This window comes from Perna viridis, chromosome 14, assembly GCF_037379345.1.
Source record: "Perna viridis isolate PV_CMFRI_1.1 ecotype Kerala chromosome 14, ASM3737934v1, whole genome shotgun sequence".
In the NCBI taxonomy this organism is placed as follows: domain Eukaryota; kingdom Metazoa; phylum Mollusca; class Bivalvia; order Mytilida; family Mytilidae; genus Perna; species Perna viridis.
The window spans coordinates 31,460,686-31,477,828 of NC_142458.1; the positions used below are offsets into that span (position 1 = coordinate 31,460,686).

General features: G+C 32.6%; 1 protein-coding gene across 4 annotated transcripts; it reads right to left on the reverse strand.

The window, feature by feature from the left end:
- Positions 1 to 1,087: 1,087 nt before the first annotated feature.
- LOC148598992 (heat shock 70 kDa protein 12B-like) lies at positions 1,088 to 12,961 on the reverse strand. 4 transcript variants are annotated; one of them, XM_088560759.1, is made up of 6 exons: positions 12,809 to 12,900; positions 10,347 to 10,405; positions 7,339 to 7,711; positions 5,878 to 6,096; positions 3,845 to 3,995; positions 1,088 to 2,230 (listed from the first exon to the last, which is right to left on the reverse strand). In XM_088560759.1, exons 3-6 carry the CDS (start codon positions 7,705 to 7,707, stop codon positions 1,176 to 1,178), a joined length of 1,794 nt encoding a protein of 597 aa, XP_088416885.1. In that variant the 5' UTR covers positions 7,708 to 7,711; positions 10,347 to 10,405; positions 12,809 to 12,900; the 3' UTR covers positions 1,088 to 1,175. The 4 variants fall into 4 exon arrangements, with proteins under 4 accessions (XP_088416885.1, XP_088416883.1, XP_088416887.1 ...); XM_088560757.1 differs by lacking the exon at positions 10,347 to 10,405 and having other exon boundaries at positions 12,809 to 12,961; XM_088560761.1 differs by lacking the exons at positions 10,347 to 10,405; positions 12,809 to 12,900 and adding an exon at positions 10,713 to 10,746.
- Positions 12,962 to 17,143: the final 4,182 nt, after the last annotated feature.

Genomic DNA, 17,143 nt, shown 5'->3' on the forward strand with positions numbered 1-17,143 from the left:
CCTGTTATTATTAAAACTAGTATTACATTTCTTTACCTTTTTTTACGATGTCCATGTGGTAGACATGAAATCTCTACATTTTAAGTAGCACTCCAGCTAAGAATCATGCAAAATGTGATTCACGATAAAAAGCCTACATATTTTTATTTTTGATATTTTGTTTGAATTGCCACAGTAAACAGAAATTAACATTCAGTTTTCATACAACCCATGATCTTAGGCGATACAAATTATATAAAATGAACTGTAGATTTCAAAATTAAGGGAGATAGCTCTGTAAATGACACTAAAATACAATGGAATCTTTTGGATTTTCAATGTTGATTACCTCCTAACAGTAGGCAGATTTGAATAAATAATTACAAATTTCATAGTATAGACCCATAAAACAACTTTATTACAAAAATAAAAATATGTAGCCTTTTTTGGCGTGTATCACATATTTCAGATTTTGCATGATAATTACAAAGACAGCTACTTGATAGGTATCTACTTAAGCATCAGCGAATTATTATATAGAAAACAGTCAATATCGTAATTTATCCCCGATCGACCGGCAAAAACAATGTCGATTTCCTTTGTTATTTCAATAAAAACACCTTATTTGGGCACCTGTAGGGTTCTACCAAAGGTAGTACCCTAAATCAGATAAAAAACACTCAAATTTGCATAATTCACTATATGTTTCAAAATTACTTGCAAAAACGTCACATTTGCGTTACATGTGTTGAAAATCCCTATCAAAACTCCAGTTTAAGCTTGAAACTGGGATAAAATCGTCATCTACCTTTGTATCCGTAGATATGGATATTTTAAACCCTTCAGTATTACCGTACACCCTTCGGCTTCGCCTCAAGATATAAATTCGCATTATTGAAAATCAGTATTGCTTGGCTAATGTAAGCTTATAGCTTCTTTGTGTATAAAGTATAAAAAATTTATTTCAAGCTAAATTAAACCACGTGTGACTGTTGTGTTATGCGAACATGCCTTTTGTTAATAGGTTTGATGAAGGTCTATTTACATGAATCTGTATATAAAATGAAAGTCGACAAAAATCTCCCACATTCAGATAATAAAAAACAAATTAAAATTGTGATAACCAATTTATAATGGATATAAAACATTGTTTACAAGCTTTCATATTCTCTTTTACCGTTCATACAAATTGAATTTTATATCATTTCTATTGAACCTCTTGTTTCTGTGTTATGATCTTTTTCTACTATCTTTACATCAATTTCAGTCTCTCCAAATTTCAGAATAACTTTGATTGTTTCAGTGTTCTTGGGATCTACTTTCTTTATCTTGATTTCACCTAAAACCGAACAACCCTCTTCATCAGTATACAGTGGGTCCTCTCTTTCTGATTGGTAAATTCTAAGTGTAAAGAATTCGTCCCCATCTGGTTTAGTTTTAGCTGTTGATGTTTTTCTTTTTCCATATGGTATGCGTTCGTACTTATGAATAATTGGTTCGAACACACGACAACATTTTTTCTCTCCATTTACAAGTTCTAGATGGTCTTGGTCGTGCAGCTTTGTATCAAACTGTTTCCTCTTTGAGAACCCGTATGTGTATTTAGATATTCTTTCTGAAATTATATCAGGTCGATGTCCAAAGATCACAGCACCTTTCACAACAGATAGTTCGCTTTCGTTTGGTACAATTAATTCTTGTTCGGGGAATGCAACTTTAATGGCATCATGAAGTAAAGTACAACCCGAAAACCCACCAACAAGAACAATCTGTGACACACCGTCAGCTCTGTCATGTTTTAGCATTCCACCTAATAAGGCCACTATGCCGTACACAGTAGGATCAAACAAGGCGCGAAACCTATCGCTACTAATTCTTAATTTATCTTTATGTACGATAATGTCATCCTTGTATTTCGACGCTTCTAGAGCATGTTTTAAGCTTTTATGCAATGAATTGATGCTTACAATACTATCTAAAGCATTTACAGGTATTCGAAAATATATTGCGTCTTTCTTTCGTAAACGGAAAGACCGTTTCTTCGTTTCGAACTCTCTTAAAAGGTCTAAGTATTCTTCTATATTATCATTTTTAAGGGCTTCCATTGCTTTTTCCCCAATAACAGCTTTCAATAAATCAAAAAAGGCGGAGTCAACTGAAGTTCCACCGCAGTCATTACCGGAAGCACAACACACTTCACGAAGACTCCCGTCGTTCATTTTTTCGTGTACTGTGATGTCAGCTGTCCCACCTGTAACAAAAGATAACGTTATCTACTAACCAATGTACTGTTCCCTTATTGAGCATCAATTAATTTTTTAGCAATGGAGGGCGGTTGAACTGTTGTTTTCCAAATTTTAGTCAAAGGATCTTTTGACTAAGTAATGGGCATTATACGAAAAGCTAAGGTTCAATATTTTCCCAATAACTTAACAATGCAGATTTCAGGTTTGACTGCTGCTGCAAAAGTAAAATTATGTTCACACTTCTGTTAAAAGTTCTAACTCAACGAAAATCGAAGTCCCCCTCTGCTTGAGAACTTCACGCTATAATTGTGTGTTCAGTATTTGAATTTTTGTACACTTCGGTGTGTAGCAAGAACATGCCTTTTCTGTACAACGAAACCTATTCTGACGACAGAGTAATAAGTCCTTCCTGCTATTGATTTTCGTAGGATTAATTGGTAACTTTGCTTCAATCTTTTTGCGCGACAAAATAAACTTAAAGATTGAAGTCTTCGAAGTCGCTAATCGTCAAATATTCACTGTCACTGATTTTGGCTTACTTTCAACATCCAAAATGGTACGATTGCGAGATGCTCAAAAATAGGGTGACTTCCGATAAAATATTGGTACCCTTGATATGATTATTCTTTCGTAACCGTGATGACCGGAATGTTTTCAATTACTCGGAACAAGATTAAACCACTAACAATGGTTATATATAGATATCGGTGTCCTACATGTATGCCTGATAACATATTGTGGTAGGACAGCCTACGTGCGTTGTGGTAGGTAGTGAGATTTAAATAGCAATTAACTTGGCTAAACTGAATCGGTTTGTCGCTGGCTTGTCACCGAGCGGTCTAGGGTCCGATCCTCGGTGGCGGAGTATAATTTTGTGAGCCAAATCATGCTCTCCGGTTACAATATTAAACAACTGGCAATTCTCTGTAAATACTGATATCGGGGTCCTCAAAATATATATGACCTATACAATGTATATAGTCAATTGTAAAGAGCTGTGTTTGAACCAGAAACTGTGTCAATTGTGGATAATATTACATAAATGCAATTCTAACCGATCATTTGATCTTTTAATGTAAACTTCCCATCCTCATACATGTTCAAGCAAAAAAAAAAAAACACATATAAACATGTGTATGAATATTTATAAAAGAGGTACCTTGCAGCGATATCTTTGGGTCGCTTACGATGTTGACCAAGAAAACAGATTAGGAACTAGATTAAACAAATGGCAAGGAATATTCATAGATATTGGGGCCGTGCTATTGTATATGACCTATATTGGCTTGTAACGAGCCCATGTACCTGAATCGAAAAATGGCTAATGTTTAATGCTTACAGATCATTTCAAGTAAACTTCCCCTTCTCATAAACATGATAAACGTGAGAAACCTATCAATACAATGCGGCAGTGTCAAACTTTATGGTTTGTATAATTTAAGTATTATTTCCGTAACATTGTTCTTGTAATTTTATTATTTGTTTTTATTGCATATAACATAATGGAATATAATGACAACAAAACATCATTTGAGGAAAGCGCAACGCTTCAAATTCATTGGAGTTCTGAGGAAATAAAAAGAATTGATTGAAATGTAATTACTATATGCATTCCTTACCTCCCACGTCGACCACAGCATACTTTGTACCAGTTGATGCGACAGGGACGTTATTTTTGTTATGGATTTTGTCAATAGCATCGTGTTGACAAAATATTGAAGCAGCTTCCGGTTCAAGTGCTATTCGCAATCTTTCTGGCTCGATCCCTGCCTATATAAATGAATTTACAAAACAATCATGAAAAATGTCTATGCCTATGTTAAAATGTCTCAGCACAGCTAAAGTTACCTTGCAATGGTTAGCAGACGATCTGATTTGAGTATACAAATTTGCATGTATCTTACTGATATGGAACATACATGTACCAATCGATTCATCGTTCAATAATAACTTATACAAATGTAATCACGGATGGATTTCAGGTCAGGGGCGTAAATAGAATTATTGAAAGATGTAAATCGAGAATAATTTAGAGTTATAATTTTTGAATAATCATCATTTTACCCAAAACATTATTATTTCTTAAAATTAAGGGGCGAACGCCGGTTCCGCCCTCTATGATTTTCTGTGTGTTTAATGTACATTGTAATAGCAAAAGATCGTAAATCAATTTTATTACAATAACTTTACTGTTACGTACAGTTACGATCACTTTTAACCTCACTTCTAGTATGTCAGAGTTTGCTGTCATAGAACAGTTCATTGCTTAAGACAAACTCTTGTCATAACCTGTCATGGGTCGTGACACTCTTTGTCAAAAACTGCATCAAGTACAAATGTAGATATGTTCTGTTTGACGTCAATCTGAAGAGTTTCTACTGAGAATAGTTCCTTACAGATTATGATACTACTCATCTGAATAAGTTTGGTACACTTTCATTTTTTTAAATGGTTAGGTAAATTTTAATCGGGCTTGCTATTTATTTCTAAATCACGTCACGTAGAAAAGATTTACAGATCGAATCTTCTATTTTGAACAGTTTATATTTTTAATCGAACTAATCTAAATGAAGTCACGGGGTATATTGTGTCCGGAACTTTGCAGTGTTATGACAGTGTAGGACAGATAATCGTATTTCTAAGTCACGACCCAGGGCAGCTTCTGTCAGGATCTGCCAAACAAAGCAGACAAAAGTTACAATCCAGGGCACATTTGTCAAACCTTTTCAGAATCTGTGAGGATTTCTTTACTACATGTGTGTCTGCAGTCATAAAACAGTTTTCTTGATAGATTCTGACAGAATTAAAGAGAGATTAGAAGTGATTGCAACTGCATGTACATGTACATGTGTAATATACTGTAGCTTCTCATTGTAAGAGCCTTTCGTAAGTCCATATCTATCAAGACTCAGTGATACTACAGACACTGTTAAATCAGCCTCATATCTTGACCTACACCTAAATATCGATGGTAAAGGAAAACTATTGACCAAACTTTACGACAAACGTGATGATTTTTCCTTTAATTCATCTGTGGCAACATCCCTTCAGCACCTACGTATGGAATGTTCATATCACAATTCATACGTTATGTCAGAGCTTGCCGAAACTACGTAGACTTTTTTATCGCGTTAGAATTCTAACAAGTAGGCTTCTGAAATAGGGTTATGTTGCTACATGTACAAAATTGAAGTCATCACTACAGAAGTTTCATGGTCGTCATCATGAACTCGTGGATAGTTACGATGTATCCATCTGCGCCATGAAGACTGATTTGTTCAACGTGTCAGTTTTCCTTTCCTCTTTCGTCTACCCCGGATTTGACTTTCTATAAGCAGCTATTTGACTTTCTATAAGCAGCTCGGCGGGTGATTCTAGAAAAGCAGAGAACGCTTACCCTACCGGTGCACCTGGTCCATGCTCCCAGTTTTAAGTGGAGTCAAAGTTGCTCATTTACTTTTGTTACTGTGTTTTATTTCAGTTACTTTATGTTTTTTTGTTGTGTATGTCTGTTTTCTTTGACTGTTTTTTGTCCCTGGATTACATTCTTTTGATTACCTCTATAACCTTGGTTCCCTTGATTACCCTTACAACAAGCATAACTTTAAATATACATGTACTGTACATTATACATGTAACACAAAAGTCTAACCTTTTCGGCACTGCGTCTCATGAACTGCTTGGCATTTTCACTCCACATGGCGGGAACAGTCAGAACCCAGCGGACATCAGTGCTACAAATACCTACCACCTGTCTTCTCAGTGTGTTATACATGTGGTCCTTTATAGCCCGGATAGACAATGAAAACACATCAATGGCTGGCATGAGTTTTCCTGATATATCCTCAATAACAAGGTCCTTTGATAGTTTCTGAAATAATGTTTTTTTTTCAAATAACCAAGTACGTGCATGAAAGGCAAACTGAACGTGTGTACTGCACGTGGCATTCTGATAAAAGAATGGAGATGATTACTTTTGTTACTGTAAATTTATCAGCAGGCATGCCAGGAAAATATCGGTTCCGAAAACTTTCATCTTCGTATGTTTATTAACCATATCTCAGATGCAAATAATTATTGGTGTAGCATTTCACTTATATAAACATATTAAGTAAGTTTTTAATATCTGGTAAAATCTAAAATGTTTGACCTGTATCAAACATTGTGATGTCGTATCATTTATCACATGGCTTATTTTCATCAATCATGGCTCAACCATTGTACATGTAACACACCTACTCCGAATTCTATATTTATTTTATTTTACTGTTGGTCTCTCGGACAGTTTGTTTAATTTAATACACTCCTATATTTAAATGTTGATAAAGTGTACGTTACATAGTAAAATTTACATGCATATTTCAATTTGTATTACCCACGATCAATATCGGCCCATCGGGCAATCAAGCGGTCATCCTGCTGATATACATGTAGATATCTCAGGATGATACAGATATACATGTAGATATCTCAGGATGATACAGATTGTATTAAGCATGGCAGCATAATTGACCAGCCTCGACTAAACTAAAAAACATGCCAAATTGATAGTGTAGAAAATGCTTAATATACCTTAATTGACTTTTTTGTTATTTCTTATTTTATGATATACCATACCAATAAGAAATTACTAACCAGTATGCGTACATGTACATGTAGTAAAAGGTAGAATATGAGTCCGCATACATTTTTCAATGTAAGAAACCAAATGTACTTAGATGTTTTGCATACGAGCCTTTTGCATTCTTAAATAAATTCACCTACATATACATTGTACACGACTATAATACATGTAATATCCAGACGGAATTACGATACAAATATACAAAGTAAGAAACAAGAAAAGACACGTACATGTAAATACATCATATAACGAGAATATGTACATGTATGGTGTATGTGCCAAAGAGACACCAACACCTCCGCGATGGAAGTGTCAGCCCAAGACAACCCTTTGGTCTTCAGTGAACAACGATGAAACCCTTATACCACAGGACGGGCTGCAGCTGCTTAAGACACAAGTACAGCTAAAGGGTTGCCCCTATAGTTGAAAATATGGCTGCATGGCCGTTACAGTGTGTTCTCAATGATATGTACTCCATGTTGAACTTACCTTGTTATGGTAAAGACACATTTTAAATCTGGTAAAGTAATAGTAACCATGATGTTCATCCATAGAAACAAGCTCTGCGTAGTCGTTTTCTGCTTCGTAACCAAAGGCAACCATGTTCTGATCTTCGTCCAGCAACAAACACGTCGGAGTCTTCAAGGAAAGTAAACAATGTGCAGACCCGCCAGAATTCCATGCTTGGTTCGATATTATCTTCAATGGATCTTTTTCAAAGTCATCTTTAAAAGAAAAGGCATATCCAGAAAATGTTGTACCGAAATCTATCGCAGCTACAACTAAGAAGTTGTCGTCAAACATGCTCTCTGACCTCTCATACGTCCCTTTCTCATTGCCTCTTTCTGGCTCTGCCATTTATCTGGAATGAGCGAAACAAGTACAAGATTAGATACATGTACATGTCTTTGTATAGCAGCATGCCATATATCAAATATAGATGTAAACAAACATCCAATCAATTTACAAAATTCCTAAAGAACACTTTATTGTAATATCTACATTACTTTACACAATACAATAATAAAACAGGGTTTTATGTTTGTACAACTAAGAACAAATTGTGCTCCTTTACTTGCTGACCTATTCCTTCACTCTCATGAGGCTGACTTTATAGTGGATCTGATCAGAAAGAAAGAATATCGTTTACTAATAGCTAGATCCTTCAATCTCAGTTTCCGCTATGTAGATTTCGTATTATCTTTAAACAATCCTAATTTCGGGGAATTGATACATCGCATCTACCCAAAAGAACTTGAGATAAAGGATACTACAGACACTGTGAAGTCAGCCTCATATCTTGACTTACACTTAAAAATCGATGATAAAGGAAAACTATTGTCCAAACTTTACGACAAACGTGATGACTTTTCATTCAGAATTGTTAACTTTCCTTTCATTTGTGGCAACATCCCTTCGGCTCCTGCGTATGGAGTGTTCATATCACAACTCATACGTTATGCCAGAGATTGCCGAAACTACGCAGACTTTTTGTATCGCGCTAGAACTCTAACAAATAGGCTTCTGGAACAGGGTTATGTTGCTACAAAATTGAAGTCATCACTACAGAAGTTTTATGGTCGTCATCATGAACTCATGGATCGTTATGGTGTATCCATCAGCACCATGAAAACCGATTTATTCAACAGGTCATAGTTTTCCTTTCCTCGTTTGTCTACCCCGGACTTGACTTTTTATGAGCAACTCGGCGGGTGTTTCTAGAAAAGCAGAGAACGCTTACCCTACCGGTGCATCTGATCCATGCTCCCAGTTTTTAGTGGAGTCCGAGTTGCTCATTTACTTTTGTTACTTTGTATGTATGATTTTAGTTACTTTATGTTCTTTGTTGTGCATGACTGTTTTCCATGTCTGGTCTTTGTCCCTGGATTACATTCTTTTGATTACCGCTAAAACCTTGATTCCCTTGATTACCCTTTGTATAGTGCTTGCTTGACCAATATTGGTGTAATTTGCAAATAACGTATTATAATTTAATCAAACTTATTCAAATATTCTTATCATTATAAATGTTTTTGAGTCCAGGTTCAACTTTAAAATGCATGATTCTTATCAGTTAACTCGTACATGTACATGTAGCTTTATAAGGAATATTTAAATTGGTGACTTAGAACAACTGTTCAAACGCCATATTGTCAACGAATAGCTGACATGCAAATTCAATACTCAATAATGAATGAATGCAATGCAATGTTTCAAATGGCACAGCTTCTAGGCATTAAGCGTTTGTTTTCGATCAGTGTGGCCGTCATCTCTAAATTATGTAGAACATTTAACGAACCCACCCACCTCAGATACATGTATATTTACATGCAACTACATGTACATGTACGTGTAGGAGCACATTTATAAGTTTTAATTGTTATAGAACAAATGGAATCGACACAAATACATTCATACTTATGAAGTAATCTTCCTGATTCAAATGATTAATACATGACACATATCAGGACAATATAGTTCACAAAGCACAAGGTTCGAGAATTAACGTGTAGACAACAAACTCATTGTTCCAAAAAACGAAGGAATAACAATCTCAAGTGCTGTTAATTCCCACATACACATACATTTTTGAACAGATTTTTTAGGTTCCTGTGCCTTTCAATTTTGGGAAAAAAAATCGAAATATATAACAAACTGGGAAATTTGTAAGACAATTACAATGTATATTTAATCATAAAGCTGGTTACATAAGTCCCAAAATTGACATATTTCTTAAAATAACACAAGAAGTGACGGAAAAGTGAATATAAAATTATCCACCTAATCTGGTTAGCCATTACTTAAAATAAGCATTTGAAAAAAAAATCAGTAGCGGAATTTGGGAATTTTAGAGGCAAAAATTTGGAAAATAACCATGCTTTCGGTTGTGGTGAACAGTCTTATTTTGGCCCTAATATAGTAAAAATCACTAATACAGGTAAACACGTTAGATTATACATGTATTAATGAAATCAGTGAGTAATACGATATTTTTTTTTAAATTAGGGCTATGAAAATGAAACTTGTAGTATTACGCCAGGCCACGTTACATTCAACAATCGGGGTGAGACGGATGTTTAAATCTTAGATTGACAAAATAATTATACATGATACGTACTACAGTGTATGTGTAAAAGAATCCAGTCACAATAGTAATTCTATTATTTAAAAATGTATTAATTTCCTATTTTTTACATCTTTTTATCTTATTTAATTCATAATTAAAAAATTAGGTGGTGATAATAAATTTATTAATTCATGGAATGCTATAAAAAGGTGTGACAACATGGCTCTTTATTAATTGGGTCTAGTCTCACTTGTGTCTTGTCCACCTTAGGAACAGCTATACAAAGAGTGATATGTATATTTAGTTAAATCTAGATTAAATTATTTGTTAAAGCAACTAACCCACAATTTAAAAGAAAAGAAAGATGCCTCTATTGCATTAATTACAAGTGGGTGTTGGGGGAAGGGGAATAAAAGGGGGCAATCAATACCTCCTGTCTATCCCGCTGGTGTGAAAGTAAACGTCGAGTAAATAGCTGATGGGTGCTAACTGTAAAAATATCAAGAATTGTTAAACTATATATACAGTACGCAAGAAAAACTATATCATGTTTCCTACCTCATGTATATAGCACATTTCTCCAAAAAAATCATATAACGTACATGTGTGTAAAACTATAAAAACTATGAACACAATAACAACACGCGATTTACGCCTCTGTATTATTAAACGTCGTATGATACGTGTTCCGTAACAATATTAATTCAAATTTTTAAGTACATCTATAACTCTTCATAATCAATCATATTTTTTTTCAAAACCATCAAAAAGACAATTAAAAATAATAAGTAGCTACTTCAGAAATACTACCGGAATTTATGTCTGCACCGGAAAGGGAAGACAACTCTAGATGAAAATTGTCTTCCTGAGTTGGTCTTCCTCATATGGTCTCAGTATCATATTAATTTTCCCACAGACTTCTATAGTGAAGTGCATATTTTTAGGATTTTTTAAAAAAATATGTAAATTGATTCAATAAAACTTTCACTTATGTAGCATTTCTGAGGACATGTGAAAAAATAATTTCCCACAAAGAAAATAGGGTGAGTCCACGAAGATCGGACAGAAAAGTAGTCTCGAACTATAAATAGCCATTTTCTCTACTTTCACTTTCGTTTTTGCACTCACCAAACCAACCTTTTCAGTGGAACATTTTTATGATATCATGTTTGATTTTCTTTTAAAAAAGTTCTTCATCTTACAGTGTGATGTTTGCTCTATTTTTATAAGTCATTATTCATATCTTTTGACAAAATATTAGTTTGTAGAGAGGCAAAAAGAAAATGCACTATATTTTTATAGCATCCATCTTTTGACGTACACCCGCTCAGGGATATGCAATACGATACTGGTACCATATTTCACATGCAGGACATAATCGTATGATTCAGTTGTGGAATAATTTTTTTAGGTTGACATTTTGAATTGGAGGTAAGAAGTAGATCATATATAAAGCTATAACAGATACATACATGAAACAAGGATATCAAATAAGCGCAATTGCCGTTTAACAGGGTTTCTTCTCTTTTGCAAATATTTTTTTGTAATATGCGCTGGCACTCAACGGCACTTCCAATAGACGATAATTTTTGTAAAAAAAATCCCGATTGAGTGTTTCATTAAAATATACTATTATGTGAATACGTGTGAAAAATTGATTTGGGAAATATGAGGTTAAGAGTTAACTCCCTTGGTTATAGTTTTTTTCTCTATGTAATGTTAAAAACTTTTTTTGGATAAAAATCATCAAATTAAAAAAACTATATCAATATTTTTTACATACACTTGAAAACATTACATATACAAATTGAACACAAAAAAAAGTGGGGGGAATTGGAAAATCACATCAATATATTAAATAACAATTGACAACTAGCATAAGTGTACATCTTCATTGAAACATACATTAGCATGTTAAATAAATGCTGTTTTACAGAGTGTAGGTTATTTATTCAATAGAGGGGGGTTCAACTGGGATTGCCTTTCCTTTGTTACATTGCTTCCCTTGTTATTAGCAAAACTTATTAGAAATAAGTTATTTAAATGGAGCATTATTATAAACGTTTGTGTGCTTTTTCAATTATTTCAGAATGGATTTCGTTAAAGCATTGTTTTAGTTGTATTTAGGTGTATTTTATGCTTTCAATTTTTGTTTAGCATTTAAAGTTATTTTAGAATTGCTTTTGTTGGTACATTATATCAGTTGCATTTATGTTTTTATTTTTTTTTTTAATTTTATTTATTTAAAATCAAGTAATTATGCTTCTTACGTGTGTATCTTTTTTCAGAAATAATTGAATTGGTGAAACAGACTTTAGTTCATTGATTTTGAATAAACCACAGTAAGTTCCTTGAAATAAGTTTGAGTTATCTCTCTTTGTTAGTAATTTCAAAATCTATGTTTTTGGAAAACTTTATATGTTGCTATAATTAGAAATGGGGATATCTGTTTATTGAAAGTAACCAATAAAATATGGTTATGTGGTTTTGAAAGGTCAAGGACTTCTATAAAGGAAGTTACATATAAATTTGGAATTTTATTAGATATTTTTTTTCCTGAATTATCTATAATAAGTGACAATAACTTACACAAGGAATAATTTATTATTATTTATAGAATGATGAAGAAATATTTAAGATTTAGTTCAATAAAAATCACAAAAATACACTATAAGTACTATAAAAATAAGATATCAACACGCGACTACACTAAATGTAAAGAAATAGGTAACTTAATAAGACTTATTATTGAGACTTATTATAAGTATACATGTTAAAACACCAAACAGTTGATGACTTTATTAACGCTTTCATTTTGTTTCGAATCAATCATCCGTTTTCAAAACCAAGAGATGGACTGATCAGACGTTATATGCGACAAAAAAAACTTACCTGTACACATATACCGTCATGGGAGACTGCTTATGTTGTGATTATTTCGCATTCCGGTATAAAATTTACTATCTTGTACAGTATCAATATAGATTCTATTTTTAGATATGGCATCATCAGATGTTGACAAACAGGCCAATCGTATGAAGGAGTAAACAAGGGGTCTCGGTCTCAGTATCGTATTAATTTTCCCATAGACTTCTATAGTGAAGTGCATATTTTTAGGATTTTTTAAAAAATATGTAAATTGATTCAATAAAACTTTCACTTATGTAGCATTTCTAAGGACATGTGAAAAAATAATTTCCCGCAAAGAGAATAGGGTGAGTCCACGAAGATCGGACAGAAAAATAATCTCGAACTATAAATAGCTATTTTCCCTACTTTCACTTTCGTTTTGCACTCACCAAACCAACCTTTTCAGTGGAACATTTTTATGATATTGTGTTAGATTTTCTTTTAAAAAAGTTCTTCATCTTACAGTGTGATGTTTGCTCTATTTTATAAGTCATTGTTCATATCTTTTGACAAAATATTAGTTTGTAGAGAGGCAAAAAGAAAATGCACTATATTTTTATAGCATCCATATTTTGACGTACACCTGCTCAGGGATATGCAATACGATACTGGTACCTATTACTAATAAACATTTCAATATAATCATAAAAGTTGTTGTTTTTCTGCTAGAGTATTCATTTTCATACTGAAAATTCAGAATATCATTGCCCTGCTATAAACATGAGTTTTCTATTAAAATTTTTATATAGGTACCCTATTCCAGGCATGAGACTAATATCTCAATGTTACCCAGAAAATATTACTTTTGATAAAAAGCTGCTACATTAGTCAAACTAAGCAAATTTGTGGTTTATTCTGACATGGTAGGTACATGAGCTGTACTATGAGTTCCAAATCATTATTTAATCCCCCCCTTGTGAGTTCCATATATGGAAATACTAATATCCAAACCTCCTTTTTTGTCTTTAACTCAATGGAGCCTCTTGTTTAAAGTAAAGTATAATGACCGGTACAACCAACTGTTTTAAACTATAGATATGGTCATTTCAATTATAATAAATCCAAAAAAAAAATTATACCAATATCATAGTTTTAAAACTATATAGCTTTTCATATGCAGAAAATACAGGTTTTAAGCCATTTTGGTACCCCAGGCAGATACAAATGGACCTCAATATGACAGGAAAAGGACTTTTTCTTTAAAACAGATAGCTATGATGCAAGAAAAATAGTTTATTGGTATAAATATTATAATAAAAACTGTCTGCTTTAGATACTTTTTGAAAAAAATCAGTTTTTATATGAAAAAACACCTTTATTTTTCTTGCCGCATTAGAATCTGTCCATTTGAACCACTAAAAAAAGTCCACTAAAAAAATTGGCTGTTGACTTTTGTGATATTTCTGTGTTTAAATCAACCACACAGTTATATGGCAACTCATTTGAGCTATTTATTTGAAAGAAAAACAAAAAATAAAAAAAAAATATTTATTTTTTCATATATAAGAGGCAATGTATGGAAAATGACTATTTTCAAGTCCTAACCACATACTTTAAATGTGTTGTAACTTGAAAACTATCCTTTATGCAGGAGTATTACTTGCTTTAGGTTACATGAATATAGATATGCTCATCATAAACAGTCAAGATAATAATTTTATTGAACTGATATTATACAAATTCATGAAAACAAAATGCATTTCCAAATTTGGTAAAGATTAACCATAAATGCAAAAAAACAGAGCTACCATAAAAAATCAGGTTCAAAAGTTGGCTAATTCATCTTAAAAGTGTTACCTGCATTGGGGTACTACTTTTTCAGCTGGTAAAGACCACTTGCTGAATATCCAACATTACTTGAAAAACTGGCTTACTAGGTCTCAGTATCGTATTAATTTTCCCATAGACTTCTATAGTGAAGTGCATATTTTTAGGATTTTTTAAAAAATATATAAATTGATTCAATAAAACTTTCACTTATGTAGCATTTCTAAGGACATGTGAAAAAATAATTTCCCGCAAAGAAAATAGGGTGAGTCCACGAAGATCGGACAGAAAAGTAGTCTCGAACTATAAATAGCTATTTTCCCTACTTTCACTTTCGTTTTGCACTCACCAAACCAACCTTTTCAGTGGAACATTTTTATGATATTGTGTTAGATTTTCTTTTAAAAAAGTTCTTCATCTTACAGTGTGATGTTTGCTCTATTTTATAAGTCATTGTTCATATCGTTTGACAAAATATTAGTTTGTAGAGAGGCAAAAAGAAAATGCACTATATTTTTATAGCATCCATATTTTGACGTACACCTGCTCAGGGATATGCAATACGATACTGGTACCTATTACTAATAAACATTTCAATATAATCATAAAAGTTGTTGTTTTTCTGCTAGAGTATTCATTTTCATACTGAAAATTCAGAATATCATTGCCCTGCTATAAACATGAGTTTTCTATTAAAATTTTTATATAGGTACCCTATTCCAGGCATGAGACTAATATCTCAATGTTACCCAGAAAATATTACTTTTGATAAAAAGCTGCTACATTAGTCAAACTAAGCAAATTTGTGGTTTATTCTGACATGGTAGGTACATGAGCTGTACTATGAGTTCCAAATCATTATTTAATCCCCCCCTTGTGAGTTCCATATATGGAAATACTAATATCCAAACCTCCTTTTTTGTCTTTAACTCAATGGAGCCTCTTGTTTAAAGTAAAGTATAATGACCGGTACAACCAACTGTTTTAAACTATAGATATGGTCATTTCAATTATAATAAATCCAAAAAAAAAATTATACCAATATCATAGTTTTAAAACTATATAGCTTTTCATATGCAGAAAATACAGGTTTTAAGCCATTTTGGTACCCCAGGCAGATACAAATGGACCTCAATATGACAGGAAAAGGACTTTTTCTTTAAAACAGATAGCTATGATGCAAGAAAAATAGTTTATTGGTATAAATATTATAATAAAAACTGTCTGCTTTAGATACTTTTTGAAAAAAATCAGTTTTTATATGAAAAAACACCTTTATTTTTCTTGCCGCATTAGAATCTGTCCATTTGAACCACTAAAAAAAGTCCACTAAAAAAATTGGCTGTTGACTTTTGTGATATTTCTGTGTTTAAATCAACCACACAGTTATATGGCAACTCATTTGAGCTATTTATTTGAAAGAAAAACAAAAAATAAAAAAAAAATATTTATTTTTTCATATATAAGAGGCAATGTATGGAAAATGACTATTTTCAAGTCCTAACCACATACTTTAAATGTGTTGTAACTTGAAAACTATCCTTTATGCAGGAGTATTACTTGCTTTAGGTTACATGAATATAGATATGCTCATCATAAACAGTCAAGATAATAATTTTATTGAACTGATATTATACAAATTCATGAAAACAAAATGCATTTCCAAATTTGGTAAAGATTAACCATAAATGCAAAAAAACAGAGCTACCATAAAAAATCAGGTTCAAAAGTTGGCTAATTCATCTTAAAAGTGTTACCTGCATTGGGGTACTACTTTTTCAGCTGGTAAAGACCACTTGCTGAATATCCAACATTACTTGAAAAACTGGCTTACTAGGTCTCAGTATCGTATTAATTTTCCCATAGACTTCTATAGTGAAGTGCATATTTTTAGGATTTTTTAAAAAATATGTAAATTGATTCAATAAAACTTTCACTTATGTAGCATTTCTAAGGACATGTGAAAAAATAATTTCCCGCAAAGAAAATAGGGTGAGTCCACGAAGATCGGACAGAAAAGTAGTCTCGAACTATAAATAGCTATTTTCCCTACTTTCACTTTCGTTTTGCACTCACCAAACCAACCTTTTCAGTGGAACATTTTTATGATATTGTGTTAGATTTTCTTTTAAAAAAGTTCTTCATCTTACAGTGTGATGTTTGCTCTATTTTATAAGTCATTGTTCATATCTTTTGACAAAATATTAGTTTGTAGAGAGGCAAAAAGAAAATGCACTATATTTTTTATAGCATCCATGTTTTGACATACACCTGCTCAGGGATATGCAATACGATACTGGTACCTATTACTAATAAACATTTCAATATAATCATAAAAGTTGTTGTTTTTCTGCTAGAGTATTCATTTTCATACTGAAAATTCAGAATATCATTGCCCTGCTATAAACATGAGTTTTCTATTAAAATTTTTATATAGGTACCCTATTCCAGGCATGAGACTAATATCTCAATGTTACCCAGAAAATATTACTTTTGATAAAAAGCTGCTACATTAGTCAAACTAAGCAAATTTGTGGTTTATTCTGACAT